Source organism: Felis catus, chromosome A2, assembly GCF_018350175.1.
Source record: "Felis catus isolate Fca126 chromosome A2, F.catus_Fca126_mat1.0, whole genome shotgun sequence".
NCBI lineage: Eukaryota > Metazoa > Chordata > Mammalia > Carnivora > Felidae > Felis > Felis catus.
Genome location: NC_058369.1, coordinates 154321186 through 154344666, shown reverse-complemented (window position 1 = coordinate 154344666; position 23481 = coordinate 154321186). Strand labels below are relative to the sequence as shown.

At 51.8% G+C, this 23481-nt stretch overlaps 1 protein-coding gene across 7 annotated transcripts in view; it reads left to right on the top strand.

The window, feature by feature from the left end:
• The window catches only part of HIPK2 (homeodomain interacting protein kinase 2), a 190266-nt gene that overhangs the window by 109604 nt on the left and 57181 nt on the right, over positions 1–23481 (top strand). For all 7 annotated transcript variants that reach the window (XM_045052836.1, XM_023250619.2, XM_023250618.2 and 4 more), the window contains exons 3-6: positions 17457–17580; positions 17846–17965; positions 19787–19873; positions 21856–22040. In XM_045052836.1, coding sequence (XP_044908771.1) covers positions 17457–17580; positions 17846–17965; positions 19787–19873; positions 21856–22040 — 516 coding nt within the window. The remainder of the gene's footprint in view (positions 1–17456; positions 17581–17845; positions 17966–19786; positions 19874–21855; positions 22041–23481) is intronic.

The following is a 23481-nucleotide window of genomic DNA, read 5'->3' as shown; positions in this document are numbered from 1 at the left end:
CTCCAGCATTGCACTTCCTCTCAGCCCAGGTCTTATATAATGAAGACCTTCGTAAACAAACATTGCATAAACTTAATGTGGGATCTCTCTCTCCTGTTAAAGTTCATGGTGTTTAATGTAAAGCGGAATAATGATTTCGCATTTCTCTCAAGTTCTAAGGTGTCCCTTGCTTCTGGGGTAGTTTAATAAGAGAAAACTAGTTTCATGCCCCTCAAAAGTCCCCAGGGTTCTGCTAAAACAGTACTTTTGCCCAGCTCCTCCCCTTGCCTTCCTGCCTCTCTCCGCCTCTCTCCTAGGAGTCTCAAACTCAAGTGCCTGTAGGGCCCGGCAGGTAACGGTAACGCTGCAGGTAACACCAACACCGGTGAGCTGGTTGAGGTCAGAGCAGGTGGCTCACAGGTGCGCCGTTTAAAGGGGCCGCACACGTCAGCCCAGGTGCACTGTTGCTAAGCACGAATGCGTAGCCCAGGGTTTGCCAGGGCTTTGGATTTTCGGGAGAAGCTGGAAAGGCAGGCTTTTAGGAAATATCACCTGATTTCTAAATGTTAATACGTAATTTTCAAAAATTTGTTAAATCCTCTGCAGGCCAAACCGCTTACGGCTCCGTGTTGGATACTTTCCATGGGAGGGTAGTCTGCAACCTTAGTTCCGTCCCGTCAGGCCTTCCTGCCTCTGCGCACTTGAAATTCCCCCTCAGGTATCATTTTCATTGTGCCACCCACCATTTTTAGGGGGTATTTAATTAACTCCCGTCCAGGGGCATCTGCGGCTGCAGGGAAGGGACCAAACGGAGTGTCTCCTACAATGTTGGGTGCCGGGCAGAGGCTCCACTAAGGCTTGGGGAAAGAATGAGTCCCCAACTTCTTCTCTGTGCTCTGTCCTCTTATAGAGGCATAGGCCCATACGTGGGCATCACCCACGGCCGTGCAGCAAATGACCCCAGAACTCCGTGGCTCCACAGAACAGTCCACACGTATTCTCTCCCCAGTTTCTCTGGGCCAGGAACTTGGCGGCCACTTGTCCAAGGACTCGCCTGGTGAGGGGGGGACCGTCCGTGGCCGCTCACGCTCGTGGCTCACAGTCTGTGCTGGCGGCTGGCAGGAGGCCTCCGCTCCAGGCCGTGTGGGTATCTGCACGGGACTGCTTGAGTGAGCGTCCTCACAACGTGGCACTGGCTTCTCCCAGAGCCAGTGATCCGAGAGAGAGCAGGCCGGCCGCCGCAACGTCCTTTATGACCTCACAAGTCATTTCTGCAAAATCCTACTCCGTGTCGGAGGGGACCACACAAGGACCTTGCCAATACCAGGAAGCAGGCATCAGTGGGAGCCATCTTAGAGGCTGGCTGTCATAGGCCCTCAGGAAATCCTTCTTAGGCAGATAATCCAGCACTGGAAGTAATTTTTCAAAAACCTTAAGGGAATAACAATGATGTCATAGTGATGCATACCTGATGATCATCTCGTTTACTATTGTGTTCTTGAGATCAACCTCAAATTAAATTGACATCTTTTAACACATCTTAGAAACGTCTTCCCTAGATGTGTCTAAAATCATTTTTTTAATAATTTTAAAATTCTACCTGTATCACCCCTTAGAATGCTGGGTACAGATGTACACCTGCTTTTCAAGCAAACCCTTTCGATTATTGCTTACCTCTGTCCGCCTCACGGGGGTATTCTTTGTTCTCATATTCTCTCAGTTGCCTGAGATGACACTTCTCTACTGAACCTAAGGTTTTTTAAGGATTTGAAAGGAAAATCCCCAAGAAGTAGCATCCTGAATAAAGAGTAGAACCCCTTTGATATATTAATAGCACTTGTGAACACAAATAGCCCCCAGAGATTCCCGGGGGCCCTCCGCATTGGTAGGAGGGGTGCCCATAAATCAGAGGCCTCAGACAGGGAGAGGGGTTACCCCTGTTCTGCCAGGTTATCTATTTCTGGTACCTCCTTTCCAGCCTCCCACCCCCAACTCAAACAGCAGGACTAGAGTGGACGCTGCTGGGACTTACACACACACACACACACACACACACACACACACACACACACACACCCTCAGGCTGCACATTACCTTTGCCTTCTGCAAGACCACCCTTAGTATTCATTTTAGCCAGATTTCACCTGAATAAAAATGTTAAGGGGAAGAAAAGGTGCCCCAACGTGATTTCCCCCAGGAAAATCCCCCTTGGTACCTAGTGCTTATTTGTTCAATAAACAAAACCTTAGGCTGGGAATTGAAGGTCAACACAAGCAGAATCCAGGAGTGTGCACCGGGGCTACGGAGCCGTGCCACATTTGCGTGTGCACCTGGGGAGGAGGGTCTGGCATCACGCGCGCGCGCGCACACACACACACACACACACACACACACACACACACACACAGAGCGAGCCCCACCCAGTTTGCCTTGGCGGTGGTCACCGAGTTGGGGTGCTGGTAAATGGAAATGAAATGTATAATTCATAAGGCCGAGGTGGTGTGCAATCTGTGGAAAGGGGGTTGGTAATTACAGAATTGAGAAATGAGGCTGCAGTGTTGTAAGTAACCTTTCTAGGTTAGAGGCTGCTGTGATAGATGGCCTGCATTGTTCTCTTTCTGACCTTTTTCTGAACTTCCCCTTAGAAGAACAGAGGAAATACAGTTCTGCCTTTTCCCATATTGTTTTTGAATAATACCTTCAGATGGCAGCTTTTAGCATTTCTGTTCTTCCGTTTGGGGTGTTGCTTCCCCCCGCCACCACCACCCCCCCCCCCCGCCATGCTTTGCTGCTTCCCGTAGAAAAATCCAGCTGCTAATTACTTTATCCCAGTCTTAATGCTAAGCACAGAGGCTACACAAATATTTGTGTACGTACAGGAAAAGGAAATAGCCCTGCAGCATCCTTTCTCTCCCTCTGCCCCCACCCCACCCCAGCCACGCAGGGCACTCCTGAGAATGGTCCTCTCAGGTAACGGTGCAGACGGACCGGTACGGAATGTGTGGGACATGGCCGCTGGGTCGGAAGATATAAGAGCCAAGCTCGCACTTGCAGAATGGAGTCGTTTTAACCAGATGTTAACGTGCACGCAGGAATCACGCTCATTCACATTTAAGCTATTGATGCAGTCCTAGGGGAAAAGAAATAACAAGGCTGGGGAACGTGTGCTGTGTGTCTTTCGTCAGCCTTTCCTCCGTGCAACCTGAAATACTCAGCCGTGTGCCCTCCTCCCTTCCCTCTACCCGTACTGATTCCCTGGTCTGAACAGTGAGTCCCTGGTGCTGCCCCGTAACTTTGGGCTCTGTGATCACCTGCAGCCTATCACATCAGCCTCTGTGAAGTCAGGGAACCCCGGAAGAGAGAAGAAGGAAGATTTCTGTTTGGTTTCCACGCAAGTAAGCGTCGCCGAAGAGGCCGCGGGATAGTTTCACTTAGCCTTGCAGTTGAATCTAGAGTTGAATGTCTGGGGTATTTGGGGTTGTTTTGTTTCTTGAAAACCCAAGTCTTTGGAGACCAGATGAAAAGGAACTAGACAGTTCTGTGTCAGAGCCCTTCAAACTGGGGACAGAATTTAGTTAGCTCCATTTAGTTGGTTAATGCTGATTGAACACCTGCTGTGCGCAGAGCCACCACCCGCAGAAGGAAGCAAATATAGGTTCTTTCTCCTCAAGGAACTTCTGATCTCGTGGGGGAATCCAGGGCAGGCCTGAATGCATACGTACCTAGACCTACTTACATAGCCGGCACTCCACAGAGGTGAGCGTGACAGGCAGGCACTCAGTGCCTTTAAGTGATATTTCAGAACTTCTATTCTTTGGCAAAAGAAAAAAGCTGAGCTCGTCACATCAGTCATCGCTGCCATTCTTTCAAACGTCCATTTAATTGCTTATGGGGGCTTTTTTTTATTTGAATATTTGAAAATCTCCCTGGGCGCCTTCTTTCTTCCTGTCTTCTCTAGTTATTTCTTTCTTCGTCTCCAGATAGATAGAGAGCGTCTCCTTTCTCACCCACCACTTCTCCGCTTATAGGTATATTTTAAAGATACAAACTTCCTCTGCCAAGCCTCTCCCATCAAAAATAAATAGAGCTTTGGGGCGCCTGGGTGGCGCAGTCGGTTAAGCGTCCGACTTCAGCCAGGTCACGATCTCGCGGTCCGTGAGTTCGAGCCCCGCGTCGGGCTCTGGGCTGATGGCTCGGAGCCTGGAGCCTGGAGCCTGTTTCCGATTCTGTGTCTCCCTCTCTCTCTGCCCCTCCCCCGTTCGTGCTCTGTCTCTCTCTGTCCCAAAAATAAATAAACGTTGAAAAAAAAATTTTTTTTAAATAAATAAATAAATAGAGCTTTGTCGGTTTCTGTTGAGATTTCCCCACGGAAATCCCCATTATCAGAGAAGAACTCCGAAGAGCTGCTTGCTCCCTATCCCTTCCCTTCCCTTAAAATACATACATGCATGAACAAACGAGCAAAAAGTAAGAAGGCCCTGTGTTTACTTCGTTCTCAGATAATAGGTCCAGTTCAGCAAACATAGCATATTGAGCACTTACTTTATTCTTGCACAGTGCTCAGCGGTAGGGGAAGAAGGATGAGACCATAACTTCTTCCAGGTCATGAGTGTGAATGAAGCGTGACAGCCGGTGTCTGTGGAGGGCCCAGGACTCTGCAGGGTGCTGTGAGGTGAACAGAGACAAATAACGCAGTCTGCCACTTCGAGATGCATCCAGTCTCATTGAGAAGCTGATTTTTAAAAAACATGTGTTTAATGTTTCTTTATTTTTGAGGGAGAGAGAGAGAGAGAGCACAAGCAGGGGAGGGGCAGAGAGAGAGGGAGACACAGAATCCAAAGCAGGCTCCAGGCTCCGAGCTGTCAGCACAGAGCCTGACGTGGGGCTGGAACCCACAAACCGTGAGATCATGACCTGAGCCAAAGTCGGACACTCAACTGACTGAGCCACCCAGGTGCCCTAAAAAGCTGATTTTGTTTTTTATTTCTTTTTTAATTTTTTAATATTTATTTTTGAGAGACAGAGAGAGAGAGAGAGAGAGAGTGTGTGTGTGTGTGTGTGTGTGTGTGTGTGTGTGTGTGTGTGAGTGGAGGAGGGGCAGAGAGAGAGGTTGACACAGAATCTGAAATAGGCTCCAGGCTCTGAGCTGTCAGCACAGAGCCTGACGCGGGGCTCCAACTCACAGACCAGGAGATCATGACCTGAGCCGAAGTCGGACGCTTAACCGACTGAGCCACCCAGGTGCCCCCCGAGAAGCTGATTTTAAAAAATGATGACTGTCAGTGCAAGAGCTGAACAGGCAGCCGGTGAGCTGTGGGAACACGGAACAGGAGGCCACCTCGGGCAGCATAGACTTCTGGAGGAGGCAGGATTCCAGTCGAGAGCCCAGAAGTCTTCAGACAGTAGCCAGGAGAGGTGCTTTCCAAAGAGGCAAACTGGGAGCACCGGGGGTGTCCGGGGGCCCCACCCCGACAGCTCTGATGAGTCTGGAGGCTTTGGCCTCAGTCCCTGCCTCCCTCCTTCCTTTCTCGTCGCTCTGCCTCTTGAGCTCCACCGACGAGTGGCATCTCCCTGGTTCCACATGCTGGTTCGCTCATTTGGCTAGACTAGTGTTTGGTGCCCAAGACGGCAAGATGAGCGTCTTAATCTCTTTTGCTGGAGGGTGCTCCATTTCACAGGCGTGCAGGAGAGTCCCAGTTCTGGGACTACAAAGAGGCCCCATTGTTTATGGGAAGATAGGGCAGCGGTCCCTCTTCACGTAGAGGGACACTTCCGCCCCTTCCACTGTGTGCTCCACGCCACAGTCGGCCCTGCGTTTCTGACAGTGAGGTCCAGCGGCCGTCCGGTGGGTTCCGTGCCTCCGTCCCCTGGGGTTGAAGGTTCAGACACCGTCGAGACGTGTGTCTGCTGCACGTCAGCACCCCCTAGTGTGAGCTGGAAAGAGCCAGCTTAGTTCTTCCTCGGGACCCAAGCAAAACACAAGAAAGCAAACTTGGGCTTTGTTGGTTTGGTTTTGTTTCAGCTACTTTAGGAAAAGCTGAATGTTGGAAGGCTCTCCCTAAACAAGCTGCCCTTGGCTGGACCCCTAACGTTTACGCCCATTTTGTTTGGCAAAATTCCTTCTGGAGCAACCAACCAGCCGCCTTGGGAGGTCCCTCCTTGTCCCGACCACGGCAGGTCCTAACAGGCTGTGGCTAAGTCCACCATGTGATGTTCCCTGCCATAGACTCGGGGGAAGGCTGCACCCTCATCCTCTGCCGTGGGCTTGGTCTCCTGGCAAGGCCAGAATGGTATGCCCTTGCCCTGGGAGCAAGGCCGGCCTCTGCCACCTGGCTCCTCTGGTCCCACTCACACCCACTCACACCTGGGTGCTTAGAGACAGGACGCGTCCTGTACGGCCTGGGCCAGAACCAACCACACTGGCCGGCAAAGGCTCCTGGCTTTATTTGAAAACTGGCTTAGCTGGTGTGTCAGCAGGCACATCTTTCTCCGTAATTTCTCTCCTAAAAGCGCAACGCAGGGAGGGAGGCCTCTTCTGAGGCTGTGGGCACGTCCCTGTTGCTGCAGTGGAAACTGACCCTCCGGCATGTGTCTGGCATGTTCACTGAGTGGATTCTGTTTCGTATCTCAGGTTTCCAGCTTCTGCTCTCTCAGCTGGTGTATCTCCAGTCAGTGACACTGAATGCACCTCCCTTTCAAAGAAGGAGCAAGTTTCCATCTTCAGTCCCTGTTCCTTATCCTAGGCCACCAGCTATAAAGAATGCCTCATGATCTAGCCCCACAAGCCGCATAATCAGATAGTGCTATATAAGGAAAGGAAGTACCCCAAGGATGAGCCTGGTCTTCATTACAGTTCGCTTGCTAAGAGTTGTGAACCCCGGGGCTTCTCCAGTGCAGGCCCGGGACCCCTAGCAGGAAAGCATCATGGTTCTCCAGCCCTGTGTGAGATCATTCATTCATCCAACAAACAGAGTACTCACTGTGAACCGGTTGAAGCTAAATATTAACCATATGTTTACTGACATTTAAGTCGCATAAGTAATATTACCTTCTTGGTGTGCTTTTATCTGGGGTAGAGAGGAAGCTTTGAATTGATTGTTTAGTGTGAAAGAGGCCAGCCTTTTCCCGCCTGGCCTGACATCTCGTTTTCACTCCATTGGTGGGTAACGTATCACCTCCCTGAATCAAGTGAAGGCGCTGCATTTGCAACTGATCCACAGGAATTGAAATTCCAAATTCCCTCCCCGTGCAGAGAAAAGAGGTGCAGCCTCCGGAAACTGAAAGGTGACAGCAGGTGGTGGTGGGACTGGAGTGTGGGCAGGCTCCCCAGGGAAGCTCTAAATGCACAGTGCAACGCTCAGTTTCAGTCAGCAGACTAACAACAAAGCAGAAGAAAAACAATCAACCAAAGGAACTGAAAAGAACGTCTGAGGTTTTTGTCTCCTTTCTCTGTCAGCCAGCTCTGTCGTCTTCCCAGCTCCCGGTCTTTGCGCCGAGCCCTCTCGGTCGGAGCTTGGATCTCCCTCTAGCCCGCCTGTTCAGGAGCCTGCACCCCAAGGCCTGGGGTCCACGCCGCCCCCCGATACACAGGGAGCACGGGCCCCGTGGCCTGGGCAGAGGGGACGGCGCGCGGGAGGGAATGTGCAGGGGCGTGGCCACACGGGCCGCGTTCTGTTTCTTCACCTGGCTGGTAGGGGGACACTGGTCATTGCTTTCTGAGAAGTCACTGAGCTATATGTTTTTGCTTTGTGCACTTCTTTGTATGTGTCTTATCTTATACAGTAAAAAGTAATTTTATCAAGATAAAAAAGACTTTAAAATAAAGAACCTGAAGCAGTGTATGAGTGAAAAGAATCGGTATGTGTAGATACGTGCAGAAACCTGTGATTCCATTGCCCTGGTTGACGGTGCTTCCACAGACATTTATTGAGCACGTACCTTGGCAAAAAGTGAGAACATGAAACATAATATTACGGTCCAGCAGGGTGTGGGATGCAAAACCAGGCCTTGTCCAGCATCCCTTGGCTTCGTGGCAAAGGCACCAGGGACCAGACTGGGAGATACAGGCAGAGTCGGCACAGTGCATGTCCACAGGACTAGGAATTACAGGGCAGGGTGAGTGTCTTTGAAATGACCCATTGTGGGGTCCAAGCTGATTTCTTCCCAGGAACATTTCTCATTGAGGTTTGGAAGGAATTTAGAGGCTGACATCAGAATATACTCCAGACGTCTGAGAAGCGGTTCCCGATTTATACGAACGTCATTTAGAAGCCTTTGGAGATTAGGTTCCAGATCTTTTCTTCTGGTGTGCAAGCAAGGAAGTTAGATTTCGGTGCTGCGCTTTGCAGAGTTGAAACACAGTGGCAGGACCCCAGGATCAGCATGGAGGCAGAGTGGGGGTGGGGAACACACAGTTGACCCTTGAACAGCATGGGTTGGTAGTGCCTGGTGCCCTTATACACAGGCTTTTGTTTTTGGTTTTGTAAATACAATACAGTACTGTAAATATATCTTCTCTTCCTTACAGCTTTCTTAGTAACATTTTCTTTTCTCTAGCTTACTGTATTGTAAGAATATGGTATATAACACGTATACGAGTATGTGTTAATCGACTATTGATGTTATCAATAAGGCTTCAGTCAACGATAGATAGGCTGTTAGTAGTTAAGGTTGGGGGAGTCAAGTGCCATGTGGACTTGGGACTGCATGGGGGAGCGGGGTTTGGTGCTCCAGCCCCGTGTTGTTCAAGGGTCGGCTGTATATGTATTGAGTGCACATCCAGGAAAGTCTTACTCAGAGCCAAGATGCTCGTGGCCAATACAAATAAAACTGTCACTCTGATTCTAACACTACCCTGGAAATGGTCAGTCGAATCAAAGAGGCCAGCTTCCTTTGGGAGACTGTCCAAACGTGACACGAGAATGATGACGGCATCTAGACCCAGCCGTGGCTATTACAATCAGCCTTCCATACGGACGCACTGAGCTGTTCTCGCGTCCTGAGCGTTTCTCTTGGTGATAGCTGGAGACATTCAGCCAACAGAATCGCTGGGGAGGGCCTTGAAATGATGCTCACCAGCACACAGGCACACGGTGTCATGGACGTCAACAGTGTCGCCGGAGGTAACACTTCTAGGACATCTGTGCAGGGATTTGGGCGCATGTATATCGTTGAGCTGGAGCGACCCACAGGCATGAGTGGGGCGTCTTGGCTAGCTCTCTCTCCTTCCAGAGTCAGAGCCTGGCCCCCTGCGGCGGCCCCCCACCACAGTGCCGTCCTCAGCTACTTACGGGGCAAGACTCCTCCTCGGTGGAGCGTGTCTAGAAACCTTAAGGTCCACAGCGTTTGGTCAGGCCATCACCTGCAGACAGGGTCCACATCACCTCGGCTCAGTACAAGCTAACGCAACAAGGGAGCTCCTGGTCGGCCTCACCCCGTCGCTCGTCCCTGCAGCTCCATCCCTGGGTCCCTTTGGCCTTCGCATCTACCCAGCCCCCTGGTCAAAGACAAAGCTCTTTCTCTCACGTCTCCTGTTCACTAAGGAAGCTGTGTCTTTCTCAAAAATCCCAGGTTGGCCGTGGCTTCGCCAGGCCCCCCCGATCACTATTTCGATCTCCACTGGACCTTCCTGGGTCCCCCAGACGTGGTATGAATGCATCTCTTAGGAACGCTGCTCCCCATTTTCCTCGCAGCCCGCCAGTGGCCAGAGGATGTATTCTCTCCCCACCTGGCCGCCCTGCCGTGCTCCCCTGCGCTCACCCTGCACGCTGTCTTCCATGCAGATCCTTCAGCTCTGCGGTTCAATTTCTCTAAAATAGCCTCCTTCTAGTCCTCGGATTTCTCCTCTTTCTCCGGTCCTGTGTTGCTTTGATGTGACCCCTTGCCTCCCACCCCGGGTCACCAGCACACATAGTGGCTCAGAGCTCATGTCAGCATTTCCAAGTCCCCTTATTTTTGCAGCGGAAACGTAAGATTGAACAACCCATCTGAAATACAATTTTACATTTTGATTGCTTCTGCCCCAGCCATACTGAGGTTATTTTCAATCTACATATATTTGTGGGAACGGGCTTTTTCTCTGCAGTTCAATCCAAGTACACCTTATAATATCAGTGATTATAAAATACCATGGCCTAATAGAGTGTCTTGCTTCCAAGGAGTTCAAAATGCTTTATAATTCTACCGACTATCATTTGTCTTCATATGCTGCTGTAGAGACAAGAGAAAAAAAAAGAGAGAGAGAGAGAGAGAAAGAGAGAGAGATTGATAATCACATTTTATAGACGGTGAAATAAAAACTCAAGAGAAATTGAGTAACATTTTTCCAGAAAGGCACGGTTGTCCGTGTGCTCTCTGATTAGTGTTGCAGATTTATTGCCCGAGTTGGGAGTGGCCGTGAACCCTGCGCTTGTTTTACTAGTGCACCGTGAAGACGACCAGGATATGGACTCTGGTCGTACATCTGGCCGGGAGGCCAGGTGAGGCCAGAGAGCCAAAGCCAGGTAGCACGAAAGGGGACGCAGGCTTAGGACGGCGTTTCTGTGTGCGAGGGGAGACGTGGGGCCTGTAGGCTGGGCAGTGCTCTTTCTGAAGTTGGTTGGTGGGCGTTTTGCTGCTGGTTATATTAATTGTTGTACCTTTTACAGCAATAAATGGAACAAAAAGGCTTAACCCGTTTTCCTAGTAATGTTTCCACTTATAAGGAGGCAAGCGGGCTTTAAAAAAGGAGGAAAAAGGATGCTCTTTGTGTAATTGCTACGACGTGGACTTGAGCGTATTACAGATGAGTGAATACGTGTTGACTGCCTGCTCTATGCCAGGCCCTATGCTGGGCGCTTCCCCTGGCGCCGTTTAATTTCATCCTCAGAGCGGTATGAGGAAGTCGAGGCACGGCTAGAATGCACCAGCACCGAGTTCCGCCCGCGAGCACGGGGCCCCCGAGTGTGTGCTGTTCCCACTCCACTCTGTGGTCTCCACACCTGTGTTGGGGTCACTCCCTCACAGGGTCATGTGGTCTGGACGTGACCTGGGAATACCCTACCAGCTCTGCCTGCCGCCCGGAAAACTAGTGAGCGAAATATCAAAGCTTCAATAATTGAGGTGCTAAAAACGACAGTTGTTTATTCTCTTTCTATAGAAAAATAGAATCCTCTGTGTCTTACTGTGGGAATGTTGGAAAGGAACAGTCTCTCTCTTTCTTAGGTGCAAATTTTGTCTGACACTTCATGTATGTTGAAAGTATGTTTGATGTCCCAAAATAGCAATGAGGAGACTCTCTAAGAGAATTCCGTGGGGTGGCAAAGGAAGGGTGAGTCATTAACGGAGCCTGGGTGATTCTGAGCCCAGTGAGAAAGGCCCGTTTCCCAAGCCAGCAGCCCTACCTGCGGTGGAACCGAACCGAGAGCAGAAACGGCCCCCGTGGGGGAGCCCAGAATGTGATTTTGTTTTTTAAACTGCATAAACTTTGAAACAGAAAGGCCAGGTAGTCTGCCTCTTGCCATAGGGCATGTTGCCAAGGGGACGGTGCCAGCTTCAGGGGAACCGGTGCCCACTAAGGGTGTGGGGTTGACACAGAAAGATTCCTGTACAAATGTGGAGACAGCACCTACCATGCCCAGGTACTGTACTAGGTGCTACAGACAGAGCTGTGACGTGGGGACAGGGCGGGACTCTGCCCCGTGCCCAGAGGCCACCCCGGCCTCTCCCACTTACCAAGACTCAGCTCACACGTCTCTCCGGAAGCCCTCCCTGCTTTGCCCCTTCTCCCCCCGGTGAGTTTCCCATCATGTACTGGGCACACACTTTGGTCCATTGTACATCAGCTGTTGGCACGTCTTGCCTCCAGCTAAACAGTGAACTCCCGGAGGGGCCGTGGGGTCTGGTTTATTTATTTTTTGATTCTCAGCACAGTGCCTGACACAGAGACACTTAGGAAATGGCAGTTTGGATAGTCAAGTAAGTGAAAGGATGGACCTTGAGCCAACTTCTCAGTCACACTAACCATTGGTAAGAATGGCTTTCACCTCCCTCGGGGGTGAACGAGCCTCAGGTGCGCTGAACAAAAAGAAACCGATTTTAGGCTTGCGTCTCGACTTCAGGGGCTCAGGGCCTTATGGACCAGCAGAAAAGGGAACAAGGCATCTGCGAGATCACAGCAGAACGGTCTTCGGTCCCCCAAGGATTACTGAGAGCCGGGTGAAAAAGCACCTTCCTTACTTAGGCCTGGGTGTTGAGCAGGTATTGATGGAGCAAGTGAGGCACAGACCCTGCCTTCCAGAAGGCTTAAGAGGGGGCAGGTATGGGAACATGTGTTGGGAACAGCAGGTGCTCGGTTCACAGTTACTGGACCGCACTGGTTATTGGTGCTGACGCATTCATCCGCCGGCGTGGGCAGCACGGAGAAGGTGGGCAGCCTGTGTCTGAGGAGGAAGGAGAGGCGCCCGGCCTCTGCAGAGATGTGATCAGGGTCTCACGTGTGCAGAGAAAAGGAATGAGGAAGAGTTTCGGGGTGGGTTGGAACAGGTTGAAACCAAGGGCAAGAGACGAGTAGGGGGTTAGGGTAGAGGCCTAAACCTCGAGCCCTTTCCAGCCCCTCTGGGACCCTAGAGCCACCTGCAAACCCCTGCCACTCTCCTTCTTGCTGGAATTCGGGAGCCACGGCAGGCAGGTGTCCTCTGGGCCTCCGCTCCCACCCGCAGAGGCCTTCTCTCCCGCGGGTGACACCTTGCTCCTGGTGCCAAGCTTCCATTCCTCCACCAAGATTGACCCCCCTCTGCTCCCCTTTGTTTATGCTGCCTTAGAACTTTCTGCCTGAATCTCATATTTTAGTGCTTTCTTATATTTAATAAAGGTTTATTCAATCAGCAAATCCTTATTGATGGAGTGGCTACTAAATGGCACGCACTGTGCTGCCCTGTGGACATAGCAGGGGGAGACGGACAGTAGCGGGTTATTGGGGAAGTGCTGTAAAGTGACATTTACGGCACTGTAGATGGAGACTAACTGGTGTCGAGGGACGCCTGTCTGCGGCGGTGACAATTAAGCTGAGGTTTGAAGGATGAGAGGGAGGCGGCCATCTGAGCGCCGGTGCAGGGAGCCTTCGAGGCAGCAGCACAACACCGCACGAAGTCTCTAGGTCCGGGAGGAGCCTAGAAATGGAAATGGAAATGACAGTGGAGAGCAGGGCAGGGAGGTCCTGAGGGTCACGGAGGGATTCAGGGTTCAGCGGGGAGCCTCTGTGGGGCTGAGAGCAAAGGGAGAGGCCGTCTGTCTGCTCGGGCAGCTGTGCGGACAGCGGATGGAGGACGGAAGGACGAAAGGAAAGACCCGCCGGGGGGCTCCAGGTGCGACGGGGTGGCCAGGGCCAGAGGGGTGGCGGTGGAGGTGGAGAGTCGGGGCCGGGCCGAGAGATACTCGAGGGCGGCCGCATTGAGGCCTTGGTGGCGAGGATGAAGGGAGCGGAGGGGCTCGGAGAGCATCCCGGGTTCCCAGCGTGGGGAGCAGGCGGGAGGGGCCGGGATCCCATGCAGCGAGATGAGCCCGGCAGAGACAGGGACCCGTTGCCGTTGGGGAGGGGAGGCCGAGGAGAAGACGTCCCTTGCGAACATACTAAGGTGGAGGCGACTGTGAGTCATTCCCATGGAGGTGCTGGGCCTTCAGAGTGTAAGTGCGGAGCAGAGAAGAGTCCAGCGTGGAGATGGACGTTTGGAAATATGAATGGAATGTGGACGTGGGGCTGCCATACAATTCCTCTGTCAGCTTCCTGAGGCTGCAGAAACAGTCCCCGCAAAACACAGGACTGACCGCAACAGCTATTTACTCTCCCGCTGTCCTGGCGGCTGGAAGTCTGAAATCAAGGTGTGGGCAGGAACATACTCCTTCTGACGCCATTCGGGGAAGATCCTTCCTTGCCCCTTCCACCTGCTGGTGGCCCCAGACACTCCTCGGCTGGTGGCAGTATAACTCCAGTCTCTGCCTTCATCTCCACACAGCTGTCTCCCCTCTGCGTCTGTGTCCCTGTTTCCCTCTTCCTGTAAGGACACCTGTCCTGTTGGCTTAAGGGCTCACCCTACTCCAGTGACATAATCTTCACTAGTCACATCTGCAATAACCCCGTCCCCAAATAAGGTCCCGTTCTGAGGTACCGGGGGTTAGGACTCCAACATGTCTTTTTTGGCATTTGATACAACTCAACCCATAACGGTTAACCCAGAACAAAGATGAAAAGAGAGGAGACCAGGGGTCCGAGGGCTTTGCCGTCCCACAGCAGCTAGCTAGAGGACAAGCCAGCAAAAGAAACGGAGAGGCAGGACAGCTGTGGGAGCGTATGGTGTCGTGAAAACCACACTGTGTGTTTCAAAACGGGACGAATGTCAACCGTGAGAGAAATACGCAGCTCTCGGGTCACAGAGGGAAGTTGACCCGTGGATGCGACATGACAACGTGACCCTGGGGGTTCGGATGGGCGTGGCCCCTGAGTGGAGACCCCTCAGTGGAGTCCAGTAGTCGACCAGTGGCAAGACGGGAGGTGGGGGGGGGGGGCACAAAACAGTGGAATTGCAGGAGACCCCCGTGAGGTTTGGAATAGGGTGACACCTGCAGGGACACGGAGGGCTGGAGAAAGGACTTGCTTTTGTGTTTGCTTCGCTTTGTTCTTGTGTGCTGTTTTAGTTCTTAAAATGGGAGATGCTGGAGCATGTCCGTATTGCTTGAATTAGCTCTGTCTTCGTGTCTGAAGGTTTGGCTTGTATACCAGTAGTATATTCGACCTCATTTGTCACGTGTGCTGGTGTTGGCGTCCCAGCACTGGGGCCCCTAGGGGACAAGACTCCGTCTTCTATTTCTTTTGTCCCCCGGCCATCTAGCCTGACACTTGAGCATTTGTTCATTATGGTCACAGCAAGAAAACTATCCTGCTGTACATACCCTGGTGCCACGCATGGCTACCACTTCACGTTCTAACAGAAAACAGGTAGAGGGACGCCTGGGTGGCCCAGTCAGTTAAGCGTCCGACTTCAGCTCAGGTCATGATCTCATGGTTGGTAAGATGGAGCCCCACATCAGGCTGTCTGCTGTCAGCACAGAGCCTGCTTGGGATCCTCTGTCTCCCTCTTTCTCTGCCCCTTCCCCATCCTTGAAATAAATAAACTTAAAAAAAAAGAAAAAGAAAAGAAAATGGACCGAGAGCCGTCTTCATAGGCCCTATTCACATAACGTCAGTTGACAAAATCGACGGCTGGTGTTTCTTGCCAGAGCACATCACTGAAGCGTCACTCTTGTGTGTCGGGTTCTGTCTTGCACATCCTCAGGGAACAGAAGCCAGGAAACGGATTTCCACGGGTTCCAAGTGGCCTGCTTAGGGGCATGAGAACCAGGTGATTAACCTGATAGGAAGGTTGGCCCCATGGTTGAATCCAGAAATGTCCCCATGAGACCAGCCCAGGCTGTGTTCCTAAGACCCGACCTGGAGGCTACGAGGGGCAAGGGTCCCGGTCACAGGAACAGGGAGACAGAGGTGCGGAGAAGCTTGTCCTGTGTCAGCAGCCTGCCCGAGGGGGGCTTCGCGGGAACCGGGACAGGACATCTTCTCCAGAGAAGAGGTCTGAGTCTGCATGTGGGAGGAGGCAGGTGGACACGCCGACCCTGGAGCAGAGAGGGCAGAAAGGAGGGCAGGTTCTGACACACACGTAGTAAGAGTGTGTGGTTTTCTCTGTCATGTTCTTTTCGGATACCCCCTTCTCTTCCAAGGGATGTGTTGTTGTTGTTGTCATTGTTGTCGTTGTCGTTTAAATAATCCACAACACAGGACAGTCCAGCAGAGACGTACCTGGAACCAGCACGGGCATCCCTGGTGCGGCAGCGCCACAGGGGCGACAGCAGCATCCCGTGTTCCCGCGCACAGTCAGCACCTGGGATGGGAGGACACAGAGACCACAGAGCTAGGGTGCAGCGCCAGGCTGAGCCTCCATGCCAGCAGTGAGCTGAAGGTTAAGTAGGGCCAGTGGCAGCTTGCACCCCCCCCGCCCCCCCCCCCACACACACACCCAGAGTAACTCCCTCCCGCCAAGCCTGGGAAGAGACCCACCCAGTCCTGGACTCTGGCAAAAGGATGTCGTGCACCCAGACTGATGACCAGGGCACTCTAGAAGCACCCGGCAGCAGTGCTGAGTCTCCAGCCCTAAGAAAGCGAGGGAACTCCTTCTTCCGAAAAACCAAGACGTTGTGACAAAACATGTTGGGTTTTGTTTTTCGACGTTGTTAGCTAGAGAAAAAAGATCAGCAACCAGAGCAAATGTAAAAGAGTAACGTTAGGGAGATGCTTTCTTAAGTGGGGGAGATTCAGCTTGACACTCCCAAGACGAGTGGGGCTGTTTTGGCCGCAGCCTCGCTCCTTCCTCCCGTGCTAGCTGGTGAAGATCACCCCGACAGAGCCGCCTCCCCAGCTCCCACTGCTCACGTGCCAGGCTCCTGAAAGGGTAGGAGAGTGGCGTCTTCTGGCATTGCTTAATCAAGTGGGAAATTTACAGAGAAAACAGAAGCTGGGCTAATGCATTTCATTATCAGCCGAGCGCCTTGAGCCACGTTTTTTCAAAGCTGGGTTCATATCTCATACATTTGAGCGTGGTTTTCTCCAAAACGTACCCCCTACTTCATCATGACACGTTCTTGGAAAAGAAAGGGCGCCGTGTGGTCTCCTTGGTTTTCGTTACTAACTGCGTGTGAAAATTTCCCTCTGAGTTTAGGTGGTTTCCTCCGGAAGCTCCAGCATGTAACCTTGTCTATCATGTGAAGGGACATAATCCCACAGGCAGGAATGGGTTTATAATGGAGTTCTGACTGGTACCCAGACTATAGATTCATGAACGGGGTTGTATAACTGTAATATTTGAAGACATTTTAGGAGACTAACTTTTTCAGAAGCTGATGATAAAAAATAATAATAACGTTTCCTTACCAAAGTGTGATTCAGACTCCTAAGAAGGGGGATCATTGACATTAACAAATATTGGATTTAATCCCCTTGTTCTGGGTAGAGGCGACCTGTTTTCGACATTGCTGCAAATAGAACATTTATATTTCAGAATTCCTTTGTAAAAACTGGGCGTTCTCTATGATTGGTTTCCTGGGTTTTCAGTTACAAAAGGTAACTCCCAGGTATCTCTAAAGCGGTTATTAGCTCATCCGACTGGAATATAATGGTAATGAAGTCAATGGACGTGGTTCCCTTAGATCTCTTCTAGAGCCACTGATCTACCCTTCATTTCAGCCAGTCATCTGACCACGCTCCCTGCCGACAGGGAGGACCAGGCCCAAGAATGGAGGGATCACTGCCACACAGTGCAAGAACCACAGGCCCTTTAGAGGGGAGCAGTAATGGCACCCCAGATTTGAAAGATAGGGTTTTATGTAGAATTCATACACAAATTGCTACCTGCACTTTCAAGTTGCTAATGATTTCTCTCGTTCTTCCTTTGCAGGGCCCCTGAAATCATCCTTGGTCTACCATTTTGTGAGGCAATTGATATGTGGTCCCTGGGCTGTGTCATTGCTGAGCTGTTCCTGGGCTGGCCGCTCTATCCAGGAGCTTCTGAGTATGATCAGGTGGGTCCAGATAGCTCAGGTGTTCACAGTAAGCACGTCCTTTATAGCATGACCTGTGGGTGGGATTGTGGGGTGTTTCCTTGTCTCTGAAACCTTGCTTCCCATAACTGCTTTTCTCTTATTCCTCTTTCTTTCCCCTCTTGCTTCTATTACTTCTTTCTTTCCCTATAAAATTGTCATTTTTCTCAAAGGCACTAGAGCCATTAGTATACCATATGTCCAGTTACAGGAAACGCCCTGACCTCATTCTCCTCTTTTCTTGCAGATTCGGTATATTTCACAAACACAGGGTCTGCCAGCTGAATATTTATTAAGTGCAGGGACGAAGACAACTAGGTTTTTCAACCGTGACACAGACTCACCGTATCCTTTGTGGAGGCTGAAGGTAGGAAGAACGTCCCCACCACTCCTCACCCATGCCCAACACTCAGGGAAGAAGGGCACCATCCAGTTGGCGGGGAGCTCTTGCCGTTGCCACACTGATCCTGCTTTGATTCGGCCAAAAGCCCGGGAGAGGGGGCGACCGTTGTTGATCCATGAGGTAGATGAATTCGAATGTCCGAAAGAACCGCTTTGTTTGGCCAGCTGCCTGCGAAGCTCAGATCCCAAGTTCTGGCGGCTAAACTCCTGGGATGAAATCCCAGTGAACCGTACTGACTTGTCGGGTGTGTGCTAGAGAGAGAAATGAGCCCCACCTTGTCCTCAAGGAGCTCCTATTCCAGGGACGCATGCAGGGAGCCCCCCACCCCTCCACCCCGCCGTCACAAGTGCCCCGTTGCTGGTAGGGGTAGAGTGTGGGGCCAAGAGGAGGGAACCAGAGGGTCAGGAGGAGCATTTGAGCTGGGCCCTAAAGGGGGAAGAGTGTCTTCCAGGCAGAGGAAATGACCTCGGAGAGATGACGTCCTAAGGCTCCGGGAGGGGTCTGTCTGTCCCGGCCGGCAGGTGGTATAGCACATCACTGCACACTGTCAACTCCCGAGTGGCTTTACTTTAACGCAAACGTATTTTGCTTTCACTTTGATCTGTGCCTAGCAAGGAAAATTAGTGTATTTTCCTGAGAAGGGGAAGATAATGCAAGTCTTAAGTATGCTTTGTGTTCATTTTAGGTGGGTTTTTTTTTGTTGTTTTTTTGGGGGGTTTTTTTGACAAGAGAGTGGGTGGGGGTTTTTTGTTTGTTGGGGTTTTTTTTTGTTTGTTTGTTTGACAAGAAACCACAGCCAAATTCTAATAGGATTTAAAGATAACGTGCGGCCAATAGTTGCAGAAGATCTAGAAAAGAGATTTGAGAGCTAAGCAAGCACTCCGAGGCTGTTGATGAGGGGGCTGGCATTCGGCAACTGTGAGAGCCAGCAGCTCAAGGTCACGTCCAGTAAAAAAGTTTGGGGGTGGAGGAGGGTGAGGCCAGGCAGGGGCAGGGTTCACTTTTATGTCTTCATCTGGAGCCTCCGTCCTCCTTGTCCAGCTGTTTCCGGGATCAGAGCCTGGATCCTAGCAGCTCCTGGTATGCCCTCCTTGAGTGACAATGTGAGCATCCATGGATGCATCCAGAAGCCCACAGTAACTGGAGACAGCAGCTTCCTAGACCAAGGCCAGTGCAGGGCACGTGCATGGTCCAGCCCCAGGCAGAGGGGCAGCACAGAACAGACGCCGGGGCCAGATGCTGCTTCCCGGCCACGCGGCCTTGGCACACTCCTGGAGCTTGCTCTTCCTGCTTCTTCCCTGGAAAGTGGGTCGGTGTTTGTCCTCCCTAGGATGGTTGTCAGCAGTACCGAATGAGTTCTTGTGCTTTACAATAGTGCCTGGCATGCGGGGACAGCTATCTGTATGAGAGCTTGAGAAATAAAATTAAATTACAACTTAAAACCATGTGGAAAAGGGCTTCTGCTTTTCCACTTGTGGAATCTTACCTTATCCCTTAAACTTAGGGGAGAATGTAGGGTTTTCAGGGATATGGCATATCTTGGTCATCTTGGAACCTTCTGGATATGATTCAGAGCAGGCTCTCGACAGGTCTTTGTGGGAAGGAGAGAAGAGAGATGAGTTAGTGTGGAGGACGAGTTAAGTGTGCAGGGCACTTTAAGAAGAATCCAAGTGTCCTCTGAAAGATGGGGAAAAGACCCTCCGTGAGAAGCAGAAACCAGGGTTTGAGTCACAGTGACCAGAAAATAATTCACATGACCACTCAGCTTTTGCGTCTTTTGACCAGACACCGGATGACCATGAAGCAGAGACGGGGATTAAGTCGAAAGAAGCAAGAAAGTACATTTTCAACTGTTTAGATGATATGGCCCAGGTAAGCCCCATGGGTGAGTATGCAGCGCTACCCCTTAAAAACCAAGCACAGCAAGAGTTCTGCGTAATAGAAGATGGCGGGTAGAAATTCACATTACTCACCTGCGGTGGTTGACCTTGACCCTGAACAATGATAGGTCACTCCTAGTAAGAATAGCATTGGGTTGGTGGAACATTTTCAGAACCTTACAGCCGCCCTTTACTGGTTCCCATTTGTAAGAAAAAAAAAAGGAAGGAAGGAAGGAAGGAAGGAAGGAAGGAAGGAAGGAAGGAAGGAAGGAAAGAGAGAGAGAGAGAGAGAGAGAGAGAGAGAGAGAGAGAGAGAGAGAAAGAAAGAAAGAAAGAAAGAAAGAAAGAAAGAAAGAAAGAAAGAAAGAAAGAAAGAAAGAAAAAGTGCTAGCCAATCTTACTGATGTTTTCATGAGAAGAATTCAAGATCATTAGTACATCTGAGTTTACTGCCCACGACTCAGTGTATTGGTTCCCGAGGGCTGCCCTGACAACGCACTGCACGCTGGGTGGCTTCAGATAGTAGACATTTATTCTCCAACAGTTCAAGAGGCTAGAAATTTGACATTAAAGTACCACCGGGGCCATCCTCGTCTGAAAGCTCTAGAAAGAAACTGTCCCATGCCTCAGTCCTAGCGTCCGCTGGCCCCTGGCAATCCTCAGTGTTCCCTTGATGTGTAGCTGACTGACCCCAACCTCTTCACCCTTCTTCCTATGGCCTTTATTCCTGGGTTTCCTCTTGTCTCTGTGCCCAAATCTCCCTCTTCTTTCTCTTATAAAGACACCAGTCACTGGATTTGGGACTCATCCTACTCCAGCTCACCAGAGGGATCACAGGTTCTCTCACCTTTGTGCCCAGAGAAAATTCTAGAACTTCAGCTGTTTTTAGTGTAAGGACTAGTCTAAAAGCAGGGCAACCTAAAGAGTCTTTCCTAAAAGCAACGAGAATACAGCACTAGACCAATAAACACTAAGCACACTTCTTCCTGAGGGTGAGTGGAACCAAAAATCACGATTCTGAGTAAAGGGTACTTGTCAGTTGATTAGAAGCCTAGATTGTCTGAGAAAACCGGAATTACTTTCCATAGCATGCCTTGGAAAATAACGGAAAGCACCACACAACAGGCCTTTCAAAAACCACCCGAGGCTTACTCTTGGAAGAAGAATCCTGGGTTCAGATACCCTGCTGTCTTGGCCAGAGGTGATCCCGGTGAGCACAGGGGCTAAAACAGTTCTGGCGTTAACACAGGGCACTACCAGAGGACAGATAGCACTGTAGCTGGAGGAAGAAGGGTGGCCTCTGAAGGTTAAGTGCATGACCCTTTTTGCATTTCATTTTTTGCTACTTGGTCGTAGTTCTTGTTTTTTCAATTGTGGTAAAATACACATAGCATCAGATTGGGGCGCGTGCATGGCTCAGTCCACCAAGCGGCCAACTCTTGTTCTCAGCTCAGGTCTGGAGCTCGGAGTCTTGAGTTCAAGCCCTGCCCCCGGCTCCTCGGCGGGCGTGGAGCCTACTTAAAAAAGAAAAGAAAAGAAAAACTGACCGTCTTAACCATTTTTAAGTGTATAATTCAGTAGTATCAGGTATAACCCCCTTGTTATGCAACAAATGCCCAGAAGTCTTTCCATCTTGGGATTATTTTCCGTGAGGTGTGATGCGAGGTACATTTCAGTTTAACTGATGGAAGCAGGTACAGGGCACGTCCTGTCACTTCTGTGTATTTTCTAGAACGGGCAGCGACCCGCTCCCTCCGCCACGCATGGCCGCCCTCTGCCTTTCCTGGAGAGGAAGCAGCCACCGCCTGTGGGCAGTAACAGCCCATGGCAGTGCCTGCAGCAGGACCCGCACAGCCTTCTGGACACTGGGAAGGGGTGACAGACACGAGGATGGAGTTCCCGGCAGGGAAGAAGGGAAGCCGGGGGAGGGGCGGCCGAATGGGGTTTTGGTAACCTGTCCCTGTTTGCCTCCAGGTGAACATGACAACGGATTTGGAAGGGAGTGACATGTTGGTGGAGAAGGCAGACCGGCGGGAGTTCATCGACCTGTTAAAGAAGATGCTGACCATAGATGCTGATAAGAGAATCACTCCAATTGAAACCCTGAACCACCCCTTTGTCACCATGACGCACCTACTCGATTTTCCCCACAGCACACAGTAGGTGTCTTGCTCGATGCTTTTTACCAGGGGTCAGCAGACTTTTTCTTTAAAGCCTCAGATAGCAAATACTTCGGGCTTTGCGGCCATATGGTCTGCGTCACAACCGCTCCACTCTGCTGTTGTAGCTGACGGTAGCCGTGGACCGTACGGAAACCAATGAGGGAGGCTGCGTTTCAATAAAACGTTATTTGTAAAAGCAGGCGGCAGCCAGACTGGGTGGCCCTGAGCCACACTTTGCTCTACACCAAAAAGCAGGGAACGGGAAGCGTGGGAGAGCTCAAGGCTGGGTGAACCCGCCCCGGGGGTCTGTACGTAAACGGAGTGCTCACAGTGGCGGCACCTGGGAAGCAAAGCCACTTTCAGGGCCAGAGGTCACTCCCAGAACCATTCTAGTTTGGATCTGGGTTTGTTCGTCCACTCATTCGTCCCCGCAGCGGGCTGTGCGCTGGGGTGCAGCGCAGGGCAGAGCAGTCGGGCCCCTGCCCACCGGGGCTTCCGGTCTGTAGGTGAGAGAAAGACATCACGTGGTTGATCCCCCAAGAAGCAGGCTGTTACCAGGGAAAGCGGGCTGCAGTCGGGGCCGGGCAGGGCAGCCCCCGAGGAAATGACCGCCGAACGACTAGCGACAGGTCACCAGTGAAAAGGCCGGCCAGGGGAGAAAGGGCACTGCCCGCGCAGTGACTGGCAGCACAGGGCCTGGGGCTCGGAAGGAGGGGAGGCCTCGGGACGAGCCGGGTAAGGCCCCGTGTTAGGGGTCTGGGTCTTCACCGTAAGAGCAGCGGAAGTCACGGAGGGACTTCTAAGCAGGGGATGGCCGGTTAGAGCTGCGTTTGACAGAGACCGGCCTGCTGCTGCACCATCAGGTCAGAGAAGCCCGGGCAAAGTGCCCGTGAAGGGAGGCAACGTGAAAGCTGCTGGTGGCCCGAGAGAGCCGTTTGCGGGGAAGCCACGGCCAGTTGAGCAGGCTGCGGGACTGAGGGGAGGGGAGGGAGAAACAGGAGCGACCAGAGGGGCCCGACGGGGTTCTTCTGATACCAGTTCAGGGTGCCCAGGGTGCTGGTGGGACGTGTCTGCAGCACGAGGGATTGAAGAGAAGGATGCAGAGGTTTCCGAGAGGCCGGGAGGCGCCAGGATGCAAGGCCAGCGCCACGGGCGGGGAGGGACGTGGGTGTCGGCGGGCGTGCTGGCCTGGCCAGCGAAGTGGATGTTCTTCAGGCAGCTCCTGTCTTCCCTTGTGGAGAGCAAGGTGGTTGGTGGCTGAAGAAGTAGAGGAAAGCCCGGGTGGTCGGGGCGGGAGGTGGCCGGGCCAAGTGGACGGAGCAGCAGGGGAACAGAGCGTGGCAGACGTGAATGGTGTGCAGGGTAACCGGGCCCCAGGTGACGGCAGGGGGACAGCAGCTCGTTACTCAGGGTCATCCGGGCTGGAGCTTCGCCAGGC